Source organism: Rhinopithecus roxellana, chromosome 10 (assembly GCF_007565055.1).
Source record: "Rhinopithecus roxellana isolate Shanxi Qingling chromosome 10, ASM756505v1, whole genome shotgun sequence".
Taxonomy (NCBI): Eukaryota; Metazoa; Chordata; class Mammalia; order Primates; family Cercopithecidae; genus Rhinopithecus; species Rhinopithecus roxellana.
In genome coordinates, this window is record NC_044558.1 from 64,866,072 (window position 1) to 64,884,478 (window position 18,407).

At 32.5% G+C, this 18,407-nt stretch overlaps 1 protein-coding gene across 1 annotated transcript in view; it reads right to left on the reverse strand.

The window, feature by feature from the left end:
- The window catches only part of ZDHHC17 (zinc finger DHHC-type containing 17), an 86,355-nt gene that overhangs the window by 22,998 nt on the left and 44,950 nt on the right, over positions 1-18,407 (reverse strand). Inside the window, 6 exon segments of the mRNA XM_010362625.2 lie at positions 134-234; positions 1,401-1,543; positions 5,886-6,011; positions 12,070-12,232; positions 12,887-12,951; positions 18,234-18,378. Coding sequence (XP_010360927.1) covers positions 134-234; positions 1,401-1,543; positions 5,886-6,011; positions 12,070-12,232; positions 12,887-12,951; positions 18,234-18,378 — 743 coding nt within the window.

Consider the following 18,407-nt stretch of genomic DNA (forward strand, 5'->3'; position numbering starts at 1 on the left):
CTTATTTTTCTAGGAACACTATTTTAATGATTTTAATGCATTATGAATGAGTTCAGTCCTAATGTCAAATTATTAAACATTTGTTCAAATAACAAAATTTGTTTTAGGTATGATCTTTATAACCAAAGGATATCATTCCAAAACCAGAAGAACCACGTCACATACATCCAGAATTTGGTTGCCAAATATATCCCAAGGGGCAATGCACTATGCATTGAATGATCGAAAAAGGATCTGTAAAACACAAGTTTTATAAAATATGAGCTCTATATTTCATTGTAAAAATGAATATTTATTTAAATGAAAATGACACACATTTTGTACAGTAAGCATTGGTTTCACCAGAATCCAGAGTTCAGGATGCTTAATTTTTCATAGTCATCAATAAAAATCAGTTCACAGCTGAAGGACTCAGCAAGATTCTGAAGTTCCTTTTAATTCCCCCAAATTTAAATTATATTCCATATACTTTTCAATTTCAGAATTTTAGTGCACTCCAGCAAAAGTTGGAACACATCTTTTCAAGTAGAATGAACTGGCTAGCTTAGTGAAACTGAAGGGTTGTGTTTTTAATACTTAAAATTGGGGAAAAATAAACATTAATACATTTTATTAAACATAAACAGAATCAACTATCCATATAGGCAGGAAGTCTTAGTGACTTCCTATTTATACCTCTTGGAGCACCTAGAAATACTAAAAAGAGATTAACTACATTTAAGCCACTCAGCATATTATAATACTAGTCATTATCATCTCTGTGTGAATTATTTTCAAAATTCCTTTCTGAAATGCAAGTGAAAATGAGATACTAAAGGATTGGAAATTAGATGGGAAATACTAGATCACAGAGACCTGCCTAGGTTTGTTGGAAAGGTAACTTTAGAGCAATGAGACCTAAGAAAAGAAAACTGAATGATCATGATGTTTAAAGAAAAAAGAGGGAGAAAATAATCTTAAAAACTGAGCCTACTTCATAATTATGCTTAGACTTTACCTTGCTACTAGAAATAAAGCCTCTTCCTTGTTTATTGCTTATGCCTTAATTTCTACAGGAAAATATAATTCCTACAGAAAGGTGAGCTCAAGCACTATAATTATCTAGAAATTAATAATATATATATTTAGAGTTCAACAGACTGAAATTTACTTTTACTGAAATATTTCAAATATTTCTCAAACTATGCTTTAGTGTTAAAAATTATATGCTAGACTTTTATCATTAAAGTGCCTTTGACTCATTTTAATTAACATAATGTTAAAGAAATGTCAGATTTCACATATAGATGTCTAAATTCTTTAAGATCAAACGTACAACATACAAAACATTAATTTTATATGAGTACAAATTATATTATTTCATGTATAGTTTAAAATATAGTTAAAAACAATACACTTACTTTGAAAGAAACTGTACTGTAGCCCAAACACCACCATACATTAGCCCTTTAATGAGCCAAGAATCAATATTTAGGTCTGCTATAAACCCAACCAGCCAAATAACTAGGAAAGGAGTTCCTAACATTACTTTCTGCCGAAATTCCTGTATAGAAACAAAAAATCAGAAAGTTTTTGCATGTTTCAAGTAATCTCTATCTGAATCATTGTTACCTTTGTGAAGGCATGCAACAGCAGGTGAAATTCATTCATTCAAATTTGCACACTATGTATCAGTACTATTCAAGGTGCTGGTGTCTGTCTTCTGGAGACAGGCATCAAACAATTTTAAATAACTTTGCTAAAATTGTGGAAAATAAGAATAGAAGTTATAGGAGTGGGTTCTATATGGTCAAATACAGAAGATGATACTAACTGCTTAACACATACACTGGCTAGCAAATAGTTCATGAAAAATACCACCCCTTTTTAACAGGTGCACTGATAACCAGAGAGACAAGGACAACTAGAATGACTGAAAGTATAAGAATTTTATCACATAAGGAAACATGAAGATGCTTGCCTGGAGGAGACATTTCAAATGATAAACAGTATATTAAAATCTTAAAATGAGATAAAGAATAAAAGCAAACAATCCATAGGCTCCTAGTGTCCACTGAATGAAGAGATGTGTCTCTGAACAAAGATCAAGGCAGAGTGCTCAACACTCCAGAGGTATTTCCATTTCATTTCTGTACTGGTCTGGTTGTGAGAAAGTCCATACATATAAGTATAAAACCTACATAACTCTTCGTAACATCTATCACAATTTTATCTTTACGGCAACCAAAGTAAGTCTACTGCCTCTTCCATGAAAGAGCCCCCACAAACTTATAGCCAGTTATCAAGTCTCTGTTCAGTTACCTTAGGTCACAAAACTATGTAAGATATTCAAGGCAGGGCACGGTGGCTCATGCCTTTAATCCCAACACTTTGGGAGGCCTAGACGAGAGAATCGCTTGAGCCCAGGAGTTGTAGGGCAGCCTAGGCAACATGGCAAAAACATGTCTCTACAAAAAATACAAAAATTAGCTGGGCATGGCAGCACGCACCTGTACTATAGTCCCAGCTACTTGGGAGCCTGAGGTGGGAGGATTACCTGAGCCCAGGGAAGTCAAGGGTCAAGGCTGCCATGAGCCATGATCAGGCCACTGCCCTTCAGCCTGGGCAACAAAATGAAACTCTGTCACACAAAAAGAAAAAGAAAAAAAAAAAAAAAAACAGCTGTGGTCTAACAAAGCAGAGTATAAACACTGCTTTCCTTACTGAATACTTATCTTTCTAAAAGCTAAGGTTACATTACACATTTTTAGCACCCCTTTCATACTATCAGCTTCCACTGAAATAAGTGGGATTTTTTTTTTCATATAAATGACCATGTCTTCCCCAATTTGGCCACTGTAATTCATTTTCTGAACTAAATGTGTAATTTTAACTTAGAGTAATAATTAAACATCAATTTCAGGCTTTAATTTTATGCTGTAGCAAAATAACTAATCCAATTTTTTTCTAGTAAGTATGAACTTTGTATCAAGACATTAGAGAAGATTTACTACTCAGAAGAGAGAGAGTGTATGGGCACATAAAATGGTACTATAAAAATATAATGGTGATGCGCTGCTATGTGAGAAATCTCTTTTCTCGTATATTTTAAAAGGAAAATTTTCAACTATATAGTAAATTTGAAAGAATCACATAGTCAAGTATATACACCACCTAGATTCAGAAGCCCCTTTTTAAATTAAACTTCTTGTTTTGGAATAATTATAGATTCACACGCAGTTGTAATAAGTAACACAGATAGATCCTAAATATCCTTTGTTCCACCGTGGTAACATCTAGCATATCACAGTAGCATATCACAACAATGGTAACAGTAGCATATCACAACCAGGAAACTAACCTTGATACAGTCCAGATACAGAATATTTCCACTACTAAAAGGATTCCTCATATTGCCCTTTTATAGCCAACTTCCCTCCTACTCCCAAACCCCCTCTAAATACTAATTTAAAGATGTCCCTCCAACTTACTAAGGAGACTTATTTAACCATAAATATGCCTGTTTAACATCTTTTTACTTAAAAAAATCTAAGATATTTTAAAATCGTTTTCTAAAAAGACTGTCCCCCTTTCTTTTTTTTGGAGAGAAGGTCTCACTCGGTCACCCAGGCTGGAGTGCAGTGGCATGATTTTGGTTCACTGCAGACTCAACCTTCCGGACTCAACCAATCCTCCTGCCTCAGCCTCCCTAGTAGCTGGGACTACAGGCGTACCACCACACCTGGCTAAAGATTCCCTCTTTATCTGTCTACTAGCACTATCCAAAAATATTTCCCCCCTTTTGGAATGACATTTTTATTTTTCTTAAGGGAATGACTTTTTAAAATAAAACACTATTGAGTCCTAGGTGTCACTATTTTCTTTTTTAGTTTTAAATATAAAACACACTTCATAGGCTAGCAAATCAAAACATGTTAAGGACTGAAACTTTTCCAATGTGACATGGAAAAAGAAAGAACAGTCTACATAATTACAGATGCTTAATCTCACAGGTCCCCTAATTATCGTAATTTTTAAATATATCATGGTTACCTTCAACCTTTAAAGATTACTCTCCCAATCATCATAGGTTTTTAAAAGTAACCTTTATAAAAATTTTAATACATTTAAAGCTACCAATGAAAAAAAGCAGGAAAAAAACTCCATTTCTGAACTGACCACAATGGTACACCAATGTTAAAATTGTACTAAACTTCTAAAGAAGTTCTTTTTTAAAAAATCATATCCAAACACATAAACCTGATGTATCATTTACTAATGCTAACTTTACATATTAATGCAACGTCTAATATTTGTAAGTCATTTATGACTATATATATACACACACACACACACACACACACACACGTAAAATAAAACTTCAGAATATTCACATTCAACAAAACAAAAGCACCAACATTGTGGGATTTTCCAAAGTAACACAAGATATTTTTATTACTAGCCTAAAATAAGACGGCCATTTTTCACTCTGTTGAGCAAAACAGCTCTAAATCCTAGAAAACTGAGCAACACAAAATAAATCATTTTCTGTATCATATCTAATAATTAAATAGAAGAGTTAACATGACATGCAAAAATTGTTCATTATTCTCAGCCATAGGGCTGAAAACAGCCAAGTTTATAAACTATGAATCTAATTCTTCTAAGTAACGGACCAGGGGACTTCTCAACTGATTAAGGGAGTCCAAACTCCCATAAATAAAGGAGGCAATGCTTTCAAGTGTACTTCTGTTTATCCCAAATTTGTCTTTTTGCCTTGGTAACAGATAGATCAATATTAACTTTAAATAATCAACATTGCCAGTAGAACAGCCTAAACACGATATACAAAAGATGGTACTCAAGACTTAATGCCACTCAAGTTGTGATTACTGACAAGTTAGCAGACATCTTGACAGATATTTAGGTACATAAAGAAACTCTAAGGCAGTTAACTTCTTTTTTGTGGGAAATAAGATTGTGCAGAACCTAGACCCCCTCTATGGGGGGAAATATTCTAAGTTCTAGTAGCATATTATTGTAATTAGGCAACAGAGCCAACAGTCATACAATTTAAAACTGAAGGCATATAGATGATCTAAAATGAGCTTATAAGCTCTCTCTCTCTGAAAAAAAGTATACAACATATCACAAAAGAATGCAAAGCTCAAGTCAGAGCTGGAGTTATGAGTAGTTTAAAAAGATGTATTAGAACTAAGCTATTTCACAATTTATTATCATACTAACAAACAAGCATTCACTAGAAAAACCTTTATTTTTATCTATTACTTTACAAAAGCCCAGTTGAAATAATGAACCAAAATTTACACGAGTAGCCGATGGAGATTTAAATAATTTCATACATACCAATCCTTCTTAATTATTAGACAGCCCCAAAAGGTCACCAACCAGGTAGGTAAGAGCCCTTGGAAACTTTATTTACTTTCATTTATTCCGAGTATAATAATATTTTTAAAATTACAGAGTAATGCCAAAATTAAAGGCTGTAAATACTCATGCTAAGTAAGTGTGCCTATGAATCCTACTTAAAAAATTATATGTTGAAAATTTTCAGCCAAGCACGGAGGCTCACACCTGTATTCCCAGGACTTTGGGAGGCCAAGGTGGGTGGATCACCTGAAGTAAGGTAAAGTCACCTGAAGTCACCATGGCCAACATAGTAAAACCCCATCTCTACTAAAAAAATACAAAAATTAGCTGGGCATGGTGATGGGCACCTATAACCCCAGCTACTCAGGAGGCTGAGGCACGAGAATCACTTTAAACTGGGAGGCAGAGGCTGCAGTGAGCCAAAATCTCGCCACTGCACTCCAGCCTGGGTGACAAGAGCAAAACTCCATTTCCAAAAAAAAAAGAAAAAACAAAATCTTTAGTTATGAGTTTACCTTATCAGCTTTCAGCTTTCTAAGGAAGGACGGATTGTCATATCCTTTTGCTTGCCTTGCCTCTTGTAAGTGGTTGATCATCCACACATTTTTTCTCTGTTTTGCCAAATCAAGTGCTGATTCGCCCTGATAATATAAATAGAAAAAAATTCCTATTAAAAATGTAAAAGCAGCCTATCTTAGTTACCTCTAAAGAACTTCTATAAAAATTAATTTACTGCCCTATTAACATTGTTTTGACATTGTGTAAAATAATTACTAAAAACACCTGCATCATTATATATTTCTTATTATGCTTTCCCAAAGAATAATCACAAAATGTATTTTCTCATCATATTCTGTAGATTTTATTTTTGCCTGCATTTTGACATATTAGAGAGCAAATCAAAAAGTAGGTATTTTAGTATCTGCTGGATCAGAGGCTGTCACTAAGTTTATCAGTTATTTCATATTCTTTAAAAATTTCATTAGTAATAGTTATTGCTACAAAACACCTTGCTATAATATCAAGTTGCCAGAAATCTCTGTTTTATTTCAACAATGATAAGAGTCTTCAGAAGAGAATAGGAAAGAAAAGGAAAAGTCAGTCTCTACTTCTATCACTATCATACTGGCATTCTTGATTTATATTCATTCACCCATCCAGAAGATTCCAAAGTAAATGAGAAATGATTTTTAAAAATAACAAATTCAAGTTATGAATTTGTATCCCCCTTTAATCCTAAGAAAAAGAATGCCAGGGAATTTACCTGATAGGAATAAAATGTATCAAAGTAAGAAACAAATAAGCATTCCCAATTTTAGGTCTATGCTTCTTTTTGCCTTAACTAATTTAAAATTTAAAATCTTATTTCTCCTTTTGCAATTCAGTCAGACACCTACATTTCCATTCTATTTAATGTCTTCCACTATTTATCCACTTCTTCCAATAGAAAAGTGAAACTTTAAATGCTTACCAAAGTTTCAAGAATGTAAAGATGAATATTCAAAACTACTTTTAAAAAGTAAAAAACACTGAAATTTTATTTCCAAAAACAAAGTCAAAAAGAATAAAGCCATAAAGAGCCTTGGGGTGCCTTATTTATGAGGAATGATTATTTATCAAGTATAGGGTTTCTTTTTTAATATTAAAAAATAAACAACAAAATAAAACACACCACTGCCACCAACAGCAACAACTATTACAAAACAACAGTAACAACAAAAAGCCCAATCAATCCTTTAACATAAAGATCAATGGTATTTAGTAAGAAATGGGCTAATCTAGGAGTCTTCCACAAATAGGGATATTTACTTTAAAATATAGCCTTACCTATTCCAAAATCCCATCACCTAAGTTGTCAGAACCAACTAATTAATCCAAACTATAAAGATTACCTGAATAAAAGCAATCCCTTGGGTAACAACTCCCCGGGAATATCCTGCAGTTGCCTCGGTCCAGCTGAGCATCCCTTCCACTAGAGGGCCATGTGACACCTAAGGATTGCCTAGACAAAAAGATTGAGGGAGCTTTAAAATATCTTTCAACTACTCCTCTAGTCATCTAACTATTTTTGTATAGTTATTTTATTCAGCTGGTAAAATAAACACTCAATTCATTTAAGGAAGTATATTGAAACCAGGGTTCTGAGTTAAGTCTGTATTTATTTGATCACTCCATGTCTCAGCCAAAATAATAAATAATACTAACAATAGCAACAACAGCAAGAATTTACATGGAGTAATTATAGACTATGTAACTGTTAATAAAAGAAAGTATTCAAAAGTTTTGGTCAGATAAACATTATGGTTGAGGGTAAGATCACTCAACATTTCACCTATGTAAGGTTGAATTTCATTGTCAAAATTTTAAAAAAAATTTCCTTGGAGACCATCTAGGTCAGGTATTTAAGAGGTAATACAAAACTGTTTTCTAGAAACAGTTTCTTACCTCATTTCAAGAAACTATAAAAGAGGTCTTTCAATACGTTAACGAACAGAGCTCAGTAATTTTACATTCCGTACAAGCTAAAAACTATGTTCTTTGATAAGTTTAGAAAGAAAAGATTGTAACTGCTTGGGCAGCACTCAGAGATTAACTGTTCCTCCCAAACTCAATTCATCTAAATTTATCAGTATAACCAAAAACATATGCTAAGGATTATTATTTTTTTAATCACAAATGAGATACTACCACAAAAGGGATTACTGGGTAAGGCCATAATTGTGTTTTGTTTCCTATTCTCAGTATTCCAGATCACTTGTTTCCCCTGTTGTTGCTTTACAAGAAGAGATTTAAATTTATTTCATGTAGCTATTATCTATGGGCTTGGTTCTTAAAGTCTTTTGAGTCTTTTCTGATGACAGCCACTGTTCTTCTTCCCAGAAGAATGCTGATACACGTAACTGTTTTTCAGTAATTTCAGTGGTCCGTGGACTCACACCTTCCCCAACCAAAGTCCACTGGGGGGACTCCAGATAAAAAAAACCTAGGGTATACAGCTATTCCTGATCCTTCTAAAGATGAAAACAGCAATTTTAAAGTTACCTATCATTTAGTATAAATTGTCTTTAAAGTAAGTTCTATCTTATTTTGATAAAGGAACATTTGTTTATACATGAAAAGAACTGAGCAACTAATATGTGAAGGTAAATCTCTAGTTAATATAAAGAAAGATTTCTAAGAAACTTATATAGAGAAAATAGGTATTTTAGAGAAGGGGGATCTTATAGAATTATAACACAAAGTGTAATTTTTCATATTCTTTGAAAAATATAACTTTTTATAGCTATTAAAGCCATAGCCAGATTTGCAGGCTGCATCTTCTTGTTATAATCCATTATTATCAACAAGATTCTTTCTTAAGACTTAAAAATGGAAAAATATATAGGTATAAATAAATTTGGTTAAATTCCTGGACAAATATTCTAGGTATTTTCTTAAATAAATGTTTCCTTTTCAAAACTGGCAGCAATTTAAGTTTACTTAATTAGCTTAATAGTTAACACAGCGAAAAGACACCACTTCAAATTAAATATTACCAAACAGAACCAATTCCTATCACCTTCACCACAAAAAGTACTTCTCCTTCAGTCTTCACAATCTCAACATGTGACATCACAAGATGCTCGGTTACCCAAAATAAAACCTGAGTCATCAATGATGGTTTCTTTTATCCCTATACCTAATCTAACTTCTTATTTCTACTTTAAAATATCTTCTCCAAATGCAGTCATTTCTCTCTACCTCTACTCCTCTGATCCTAGGCTAAGCTAACATTATCACTTGTCTGATTTATTGCAACAGTCTAACTGATCTCCATCTTTTCCATTTGTTTAACTCTTCAATGCATTCTCCATACATCAACCAAAGTAATGTTTAAAAAATATTTAAAACAAAAAGCAGATCATATAATCAGCCTACATAAATCCTTTCAACTATTTCCCATGATTGAGAATACAATTAAAGCTCCTTATCATTACACTGCATGAGATAGCACCTGCCTTTCTCCAAGTGACTTCACCACCTTGCTCACTGTACTCTGGCCACACTGTCCTTATTTCTGCACCTCAAACATGGCAATCTCACTCCTGTTTAAGACCTCACACTTGCATGTTCCTCTACATGGGAAGTTTTTTCCCATGTATCTCTGTATAACTGATCCCTTCTCATTACATAATTCTGAAAGCAAATGTCATCTCCTCAGAGGCATTCCCAAATCACTCTCACCAGATGTGGTCCTTCCATCCCAGTCACTCTATCACATTTGCCTTTTATTATTATTCACTTATTGGCTGTTTCCTCAACAGAATGTATGTTCTGAAAGAATAGGGACCTTATCTGTCTTGAACAATGTGACTCCCCACCACCCACCATTGAACAAGAATTTGTTAAATGAATAAATACATGGTTTCTATTAGAAGGTGATGACTTAAGTATGTTGGGAATGCCTCTGAGGCAGATCCCCATTTTTAAAAAAGGCATTTGATACTCATTTCATCTTTTTAATTATATACACAGTGCTTTTAAAACAAAAATCTACTTTGTCACCAGTGTAGATATAGGTAATTTTTCTCCTGAAAGTATAAATATTCCCTGAGCAAATACAATAAATTCCATTTATTTTCTTTAGAAGTACCATCACTCCAGAAGCTACCAGGGAATTACATGAAAAAAACTTTTTGTCAACAGCCAACCTTGATTACATGTGACAGATAAAGTTTAAACATTAATAAAAAAAACATAACTAGAAAAAAAATTGAATTTAAATAAAAGCTTTAAGGTATAATAATTAGCTCAATTACAGACACTGTAGACTCTGGAAAGTATTCACATGAACTTCAATAGTGAAGGAAGCTACATTCTATTTCATTGTTTCTTGGTACCAAATAACTCTTGTGCCTGAACCTATAAAACATTAAAAATACAAAGTTCAAAATCATTTAAATAATTTTAAATATCTCTACTCTTACCATTAACTTTCTGTTGAAATTTGCTGTATTCATTTTACTAAGAGTAATTTAAAAGTTTATGCAATGGCTAATGAGAAGTACAAGTCTTCATTACTTACTTGAAAAGACACTGAATTTAAAAACCATTCCTCAAATCCCAATGACTGTTGACTGAATTTAACCTAATTTTATATGAACAGAAAATATACTTTTAAAAGCTCTAAAAATATACAATACTAGTTTCAAACTCCAGAACTGTGTAGTCATTTTACTGTCATAATTCTTTGGTATTACCGTAATTTCTGTACACTGATATGGCTATTGACAGAAGGTCTACAGAGTCTTACTATTTGCCAAACTAAAATTAATCCTGTTTTTCAATAATACTAAGTATCTTTAAATGTATTCCTCGCACATGATCACCTTAGGAATGGCTGTCTGGTAGCAACGAGAAAAAAAGTAGTAACACTCTAATTAAGATAATAAAACATGAGGTTATCTCACATAATTTTCTTATAGGTATATTGATCATGCTTAGTCAAACTTCTCTTTTCTTAACCTTCAGACCTGGGGTCAGCTAATTTACTCATTCCAGTGTTACGAACTTTTAAGAGCATCCTGTTTAAAAACATTTAAAAAGCAAACATTTCTTTCTCTATAATTTCTGAAGTAGCAGAGAGGTATCCTAGCAGTCATGAAAATTACCTTCGGTAAAACTCAAGACTACATAAATCTTCATTTACTGAATCAATAAATACCTAGAGTGCCCACTGAATATCAGGCACTATGATATGCTGACTTTCTTCTTTCCCTATGTTTAGTGGCAGATACGAAACTATTCTGATCACTTTTGTTAGGGACAAGAAGACACGAAATTTTTTTAAAAGGAAAGAAAAAAAAATACATGATTTTATCAATATCTTACAGTTTCCAATATTAATTTACTTTTAAGTAAATGTTTGTAATTAGACTATTTCTAAAAATTGATAAGCTTAATAAATTATGCTCTATAAAACTAGTCAGTAACTGAATCAAGGAAGAACAAACTATTCATTGGAACATAAACAGATACCCTGATCCAGCAGGAGATAACCTACTTTTTGATTGGCCATTTCAGATTAGTATGTGTCTTGAACCCCCTTCATATTTAATTAGCACAAATCCCTTAGAAATTTAAGAAACATAACTCAGAAAATACTATAAATTATAGTCAAAATTAAAGAACATTTGTCAATGGGTACAGTTACTTATGAATGCACATTATTAAAAGATGATGTTTAAAGTAATTTTACAGAACAAGTTCGTTACTGAAAGACATGGTGGATCCTGAAGCTTTAAAAATGAAAAGAAATAACCAAAATTTGAGACTAGCAATAGAATCTTATTGCATGTATTAATAAAATGTTTACTGATTTCTAAATGTTTCGAGAGTAAATGTTAATTGTGCTTGCCTCTTAAATAACATTGTAACTTTTCCTGGATTAGTCCACCATGGTGGGGTGGGGGTCCTCCCATAAACACCATAAAGGCATTTATCAAATTTAAATCTCTTGACCTTTTAAAAAATAAGACAATAAAATAACCAAGTCAAAGAATTACTAAAATGTATTATGCATAATGTGGTTTAACTATAAACTTTTACTGAAGAAGTTTCTTTCAACTCTGATAGTCTATGAAAAACTTGTTTTATTACAGAATTCATATATTAGTAGCCACATTTCATACAGTATTATCAATATAGAATATTTTTTACCTTGATATTCTGGGCATCAACATTAGCTCCAGCTTCCAGAAGAAGGCTAATGACTGTGGTATTCCCTGCTAGTACTGCCCAATGCAGAGCAGTGTTTTTGTGATACTTGTCACCAAGGTTAACTGAAACATTGAATGTTAAAAGCAATCTAGTTGGATCCACACTGAAAAGGAAAAAAAAAACAAACAAACAACAACAACAACCCTAATTTCAATTATAGAAATCATTACAAATACTAAACTGATTATGCTTACAGTAGCATTCCATTTTGGAACACTTCTATTTTAACCTACTCAACAACTTTACAATCAATAATGACAATATTCTAATATGAAGTATTAAGTATGTACAACACCATATAAAGTAATGTATTAATAGTTTCAGGGAATAAGCAACTTGTCCTGACATTTTCTATTTTTGACTTAGAAATGGATGTCATTAATACGTATACAATTAAAGAATAACATTTTTTTAAATTTAAATTTGGAGTCTTCCAAAAGTAATCTAAGACAACTTACTAATTAATACAGTAAATTTGTCAATATGTAAATCACATGAAAAAATTAATCACTTTTTAAAAAAAGAGAACTTCCTTTCTTAGAAATTGTTAAAAGAGAAATAGATAAGGAAGCTCTAATCACTGAGGGAGAGACAGCAAAGACACCAAAACATCCAAAATGGTAATTTATGTATACTATAGTCATAATAAAAATTGTAAATATTAGTGAGTACAGTACTAACTGCTTTTTCCTCTCTCTTACTTCACATTGTATTATGCTGAAATGGCCTGAATAAGTTTTTTATAGTCATTACATACCTATGTGTTCTATATGCTGCCCACATTAAAGGCGTCATTCCATTCTGATCCATCATATCTACATCCTGATAAAGTAAAAAGAAAAAAGTCAGACAGTTAAATTATAAGTTCATAACCAAATCTGCTTGGAAAAATCTAATCTATATATAACAGGAGAAGCAAATATAATACTACTCAATCAAGGATAATGTATGAAACTTTCTCTTTCTTAACTTTAAAATAAAACTCTTGTCACTATATACTCTAGTTAACATATATCATGCTTTTACAGTATTCCCTTTTAAGATATTTTAATCAGACTTTCAATGTTTCACATTTAAAATTCTTAACCTCTTCTGACCTTTCAACCACAAAAGACAGGTTAAGTGATTGAAGTTTCTGAAAAACTTGTTTACACTAATGCATAAGAGAGAATGACAAAACTATTTATTCCTAGGCATTTCAAAACAAAAAATAAAAAGAACTGACATTTTAATATACTTTTTTAAAATAAGTTTTTATTGTTACACATGTACATTTTTAGAGTTAAATGATTCTGCAGTTTGTGGGGAAAAGCAACACACTAAAGCAATCCCCCTGCCTTCCCACCATTTTCACCATTTTTCGGCTCATTATTTTGGTATTTACCTCCACATCTTGAAATAAGATGTTTGAATTGCTACTTCTTGATTTTTCAGTTTCAGGTATTATTTTGAAACTCCTTAGTATAAAAAATGTGAATTTTTCTCTTTCCTCTCTGCTACATCACAAAAACTCTCCTTTCCTATCCTTTCCTCTCAAGAGATCTATTGTAATTCTGGTTAATATAAACATTTAATACTTGATATGTATTATTATAAATATGCATAAATACTATTCCCAGTCAAACCATGTAATAAATCACTATTTTTCCTCTTCTACTCAATTTTTTGCTTTCCCTGGCACCATCTTTTCCCCACTCTTGCTTAGTTTTTAGCAAATTATAACTAAAACTTCCACCTATTAAACCAAAACTCTTTCCTAGTTATCTAATTCTCCTTGTGCAAGACTTTCTGATGTATCAGAGACTCTTATCAGTTTCAGTGCTCTGAAACTACCTTTCCTAACCCACTCCATTCTGAACTGATTATCCTCTATGCCTGAAACATCTGTCTCATTAACCTGGAGTACTTTGAAAATAAAAATCATCTCAAATCAATCTTTATATTCTCAGTGTCTAGCAGAGTAGATGATCAAAAACCATTTATTAAAGGAAAAGACATGCTTATCTATCTACTTTTCTAGGCTTGGCTTTAGAGTAAGACATGGTTTTGAATTCCTAGCTCCATCACATGCTATGAGATTGTAGGCTAACTTACTTTAATTCTTAGTCTTAGCTTCCTCATTAAAAAATGTGAAATACGAATAACTTCATAAGACTTCTGTGAAGATTAAATAATGTGTGCAAAGCATCTAGTCAACAGCCAAGAATATAATGGATATTCAATAAATATTACGTTTCTTCTTCTTCCCTACCCCATCTCCCATTCCTGAATTACATTTAGCAAGCAGTTCTAGTTCAAGTTGTATTACCTAATTTACCAATCAGTGGAGAGAGGAGACAGTTACAGTAAGCACAATGTAAAACACTATCTCTATGCAGCAGTTCTCTGTGAGCCACTGTTAGCGATGGGAATATGTCTCAAATGTGAACATTATCCAAGCATATTGAAGAAAAAAATCTGAGAACCACTACATCAGATAAGTAAAGCACTTCCTTGGATGTCATTAGCTTTAGTCACTCACCATGCATACTGTAACAGAATGTTATGCCTTATCCATTACAAATCCATTTCTGGATTTACTTTAATAGTGTTGTCAGGAATATCTTCTGCAACCTCACTCAACATTTCCAATACGCAAGTTCATTTTTTAAAATAATCCTGTGACTTAAAAAAAAAGTTTTCTGAAGAAACAACAAACTTCCTTATTTCTTATATGAGAAGTAACTATTGTGACTTCTTTTACTCCTAATTTCCGTAGTTTGAAGAAAGCTCAACCAAATTTCAGGTCTAATTAAAGCAAGCATGTAAATTCTTGTTTAAGTTTCTTCTTCTTCTTAGTTGTCTTTTCATATCCTTTTTAAAAACTGATAGTATTAAAAATATCAATAAATAAAAAAATGTAAAATCATGGCATATCTCTAGAGTACTAAAAGAAAAATGAAATTCAACCTTTTCTCTCTTTGGGTCGGGATTTAAAACTTGGTACTTCTTTTCCAAGTTCAGCCTGGACGTATGGGTATTCTCTATTAGGAAGAATTAACAAGCCCAGATCAAAAGCTTATGGGAATTCCATGATCAACAGGGCTCCATAACTTAGCATTCCCCTTTTTCTCCTGAAAATCATCCAAAAGAATTGGTAGTGAGCACTAAATATATTTAACAATATAACTAAAACAAAACAATTGTGAAGAATAGAATGACAAAACTGAATGAAAATGTTATATACCCTAACAATGTAAAATTGATATAATTAACAAAAAAATGGGAAAATGGAAAAAGGTTGAAATGAAAATATGCTGAGAGCCTCATCTATAGTAGCCATGAATCAAAGAAAATTATCTAAAGCTGAAAAATCAAGTAATAGAAATGTAGTAAAAATTTATCAGAACATAGTTAACATTAAGAAAAACAATATTATTGACTAAAGTTGGTAAAAGAGAAATGGAAGAAGAAATAAAAATATGCTAATTTTATTACTGTTTATAATTAGGAACTACGTAATCAGAACTAATAAAATTTGAGCAACCATCTGACTGGAGAGAGAGAGAAACTGTGTGACTATCTGAGGAAAGAATATACCAGCAGAAGAAACAGCAAGCAAAAGGCCCTCAGACAACATCAAGTCAGAGTTGCTGAAAAAGTAGCAAAAAAACTAGTGCAGTTAAAGCACAGTGATGACAGGGAGATGGCAGAAGTGGAGCTCAAGAGGTATCCAGGGGCTAAACTGCACAGTGCTCTAGCACAGAGAAAAACTTTGGGCCCTTACAGTATGATGCAATGCACATTGGAAGAGTGTCTTTTACAATATATTAGTGTATACATGTTGAGTATCCTTTATCTAAAATGCTTGGTACCAGAAGTGTTTGAATATGTGTTTTTTTTCATATGTTGAAATATTTGCATATATATATTAACATATTGAGAATGGGACAAAAGTCTAAATGTGAAATTCATTCATCTTTCATATACACCTTATACACACAGCCTGAAGGCAATTTTATTCAATATTTTAAATAATTTTGTACATGAAACGGTGTGTGTACAATGAACTATCAGAAAACAAAGGTGTCAGGGGTGGAATTTTCCACTTGTGGCATCATGTTGGCACTCAAAACGTTTTGGATTTCAAAACATTCTGGATTTTCAGATTACAGATGTTTAATCTGTACATGGAGTAAAATCTCAGAAAATATACACTACATGATTAAAGGAAGTAACCTCAGAGAGATGGCCAAGGGGAGAAGTGAGATTTCATTTTCTAAGTCATATTCTATTATGCTTGAATATTTCATAATAAACATGTATTATCTTTGTGTGCATAAAAAAAATTTACTCATGAAAACAAAACTTTCTCAGACATTTATCATCATCATCATCATCATCACCATCATGCATTTTTTTGTACCAAAAGCACTGTGACAGGTAGAAATCCTGCCCTCTGAGAATTTTATAGCCTATCTACTATATTAGAGGTTACAAAGATTAATGAAATCATCCAAACTCTAAGATTAAAAAAAGACCATGAAGACTCAAAAATGTATACTACCTCTTTTTCCCAGTTAGAAACTGAAAGAAAAAAGTGAACGTGTATTGTAGATTTATTCTGCAATATGGAAGGCCACTAAAGACCCTGTGATGTGCTATAGCACCATTTACTGCTTCAACCTTTGTTCTAGAAAAAACTGCAGAATAACAAGAATAACCTCCTATAGCAGTTGCTCTCCAGAGATGGCCCCCCATAAACCTGGCCTCTTGGTATTCACACCCTTGTGTGGTCCCTTCCCACCGATGATTATGGCCCTGTTAACTCACTTTAAGTGACAGAATGAAGAAAATCTGTTGCCGTGTCAGTTCAAGACCTAAGACTTAAAAAGGCAAAACAGCTTCTACTTTTGTTCTTTTGGGAGCTCTAAGCCAATATGTAAGAAGTCTAGTTTCTCTGCTGGAAAGACTACATGGACTGGTATTGAAAAGTAGAAGTTCTGACACTACATAGAGAAAGAAAGAGGTCTTGCTGCCCCAGCCTCCCAGTTAAGCAGTTTGTAGCCATTCCTATCAAGTCACAAGATATGTGAGCCAATCTTCCAGCTCAGTCAAGTCCCCAGACAACTCTACCCACCAGTCATTTCACCAGCCAAGGAGAAAAACCATCCAGTCAAGCCCACAAAATTGTGAGACGTATTAATTGGTTGGTATTGTTCTTAAGCCATTAGATTTTGGGGGTAGTTTAACACAGCAATAGGCAATAAACTCCCCTCCCCTTCCAGCAATTAACTTAATCAGTCTATGCCTCTTTTCCTAAACTATAATGCACAACACAACTGCCACTGCTTGAGACTGCCAACAACAAATACTGTAAAGCCTTCATTAAAAGAAATAGTATTCAAATTCTAAATCCGCATATAATTTTAAATTAACAATAAATACATGTTGATAGCAACAAATTAAATACATCTATCTTAGTAATTCTTATGATGAGATCCTTACTTATAAAACTAATGTTCAAATATAACCAGAAAAAACACATGAAAGAAAAACTGAGTGACATTACTTTTAACAAAACACATTTATTACAAAAACATGATTATACAAACTGGTAATATTTAATGTGATTATGGTCACTGCACATTCAAGAAAAATCAGGAACAACCACTTAAAATATGATGTTTTTCTGATAAGAAGCAGCATTATCTTATACAACAGAAACTGATTTTTAAAAATGTATCCGTCTCAAAAGATATTTAATATAGAAAATAACCAATAAATAAGTTCAAAAAAGTTTAGATGAATTCACATGATACATTCAAAATACATAATGAAAAAACAGATACTTATATTTTCTCTCTTAGTTTCTGAGCTTTATCTCCATCACTCTTGGAAATAAAAAACCCAACTTAATCATTATCTGGTTCATGATTTTCGTGCTGACTTTTATGTTAGGTACATTAAATATCTCCATATCAAACTAACTATATTTATGTTCTTCATTCATCAGAAAGTGCTATTTAAATATCAACAGGTCGTTACATATGCAACACCAATAATATCAGGCATTTAAACTATGAAGAATATCTGATTAAAATCCATACCGAGATTTTTTTTACCTGTCCTTTTGCTATGAGATAAGCAACAATTGAGGTATGTCCAAACTGAGCAGCCAGATGAATACAGCTACATCCTTCTCCATCAATCAATGAAGGATCTGCACCATATTTCATTAGTTGCACAACCATGGATAGATGGCCTTGTCTAAAACATAAATGAATAAATACTTAGAT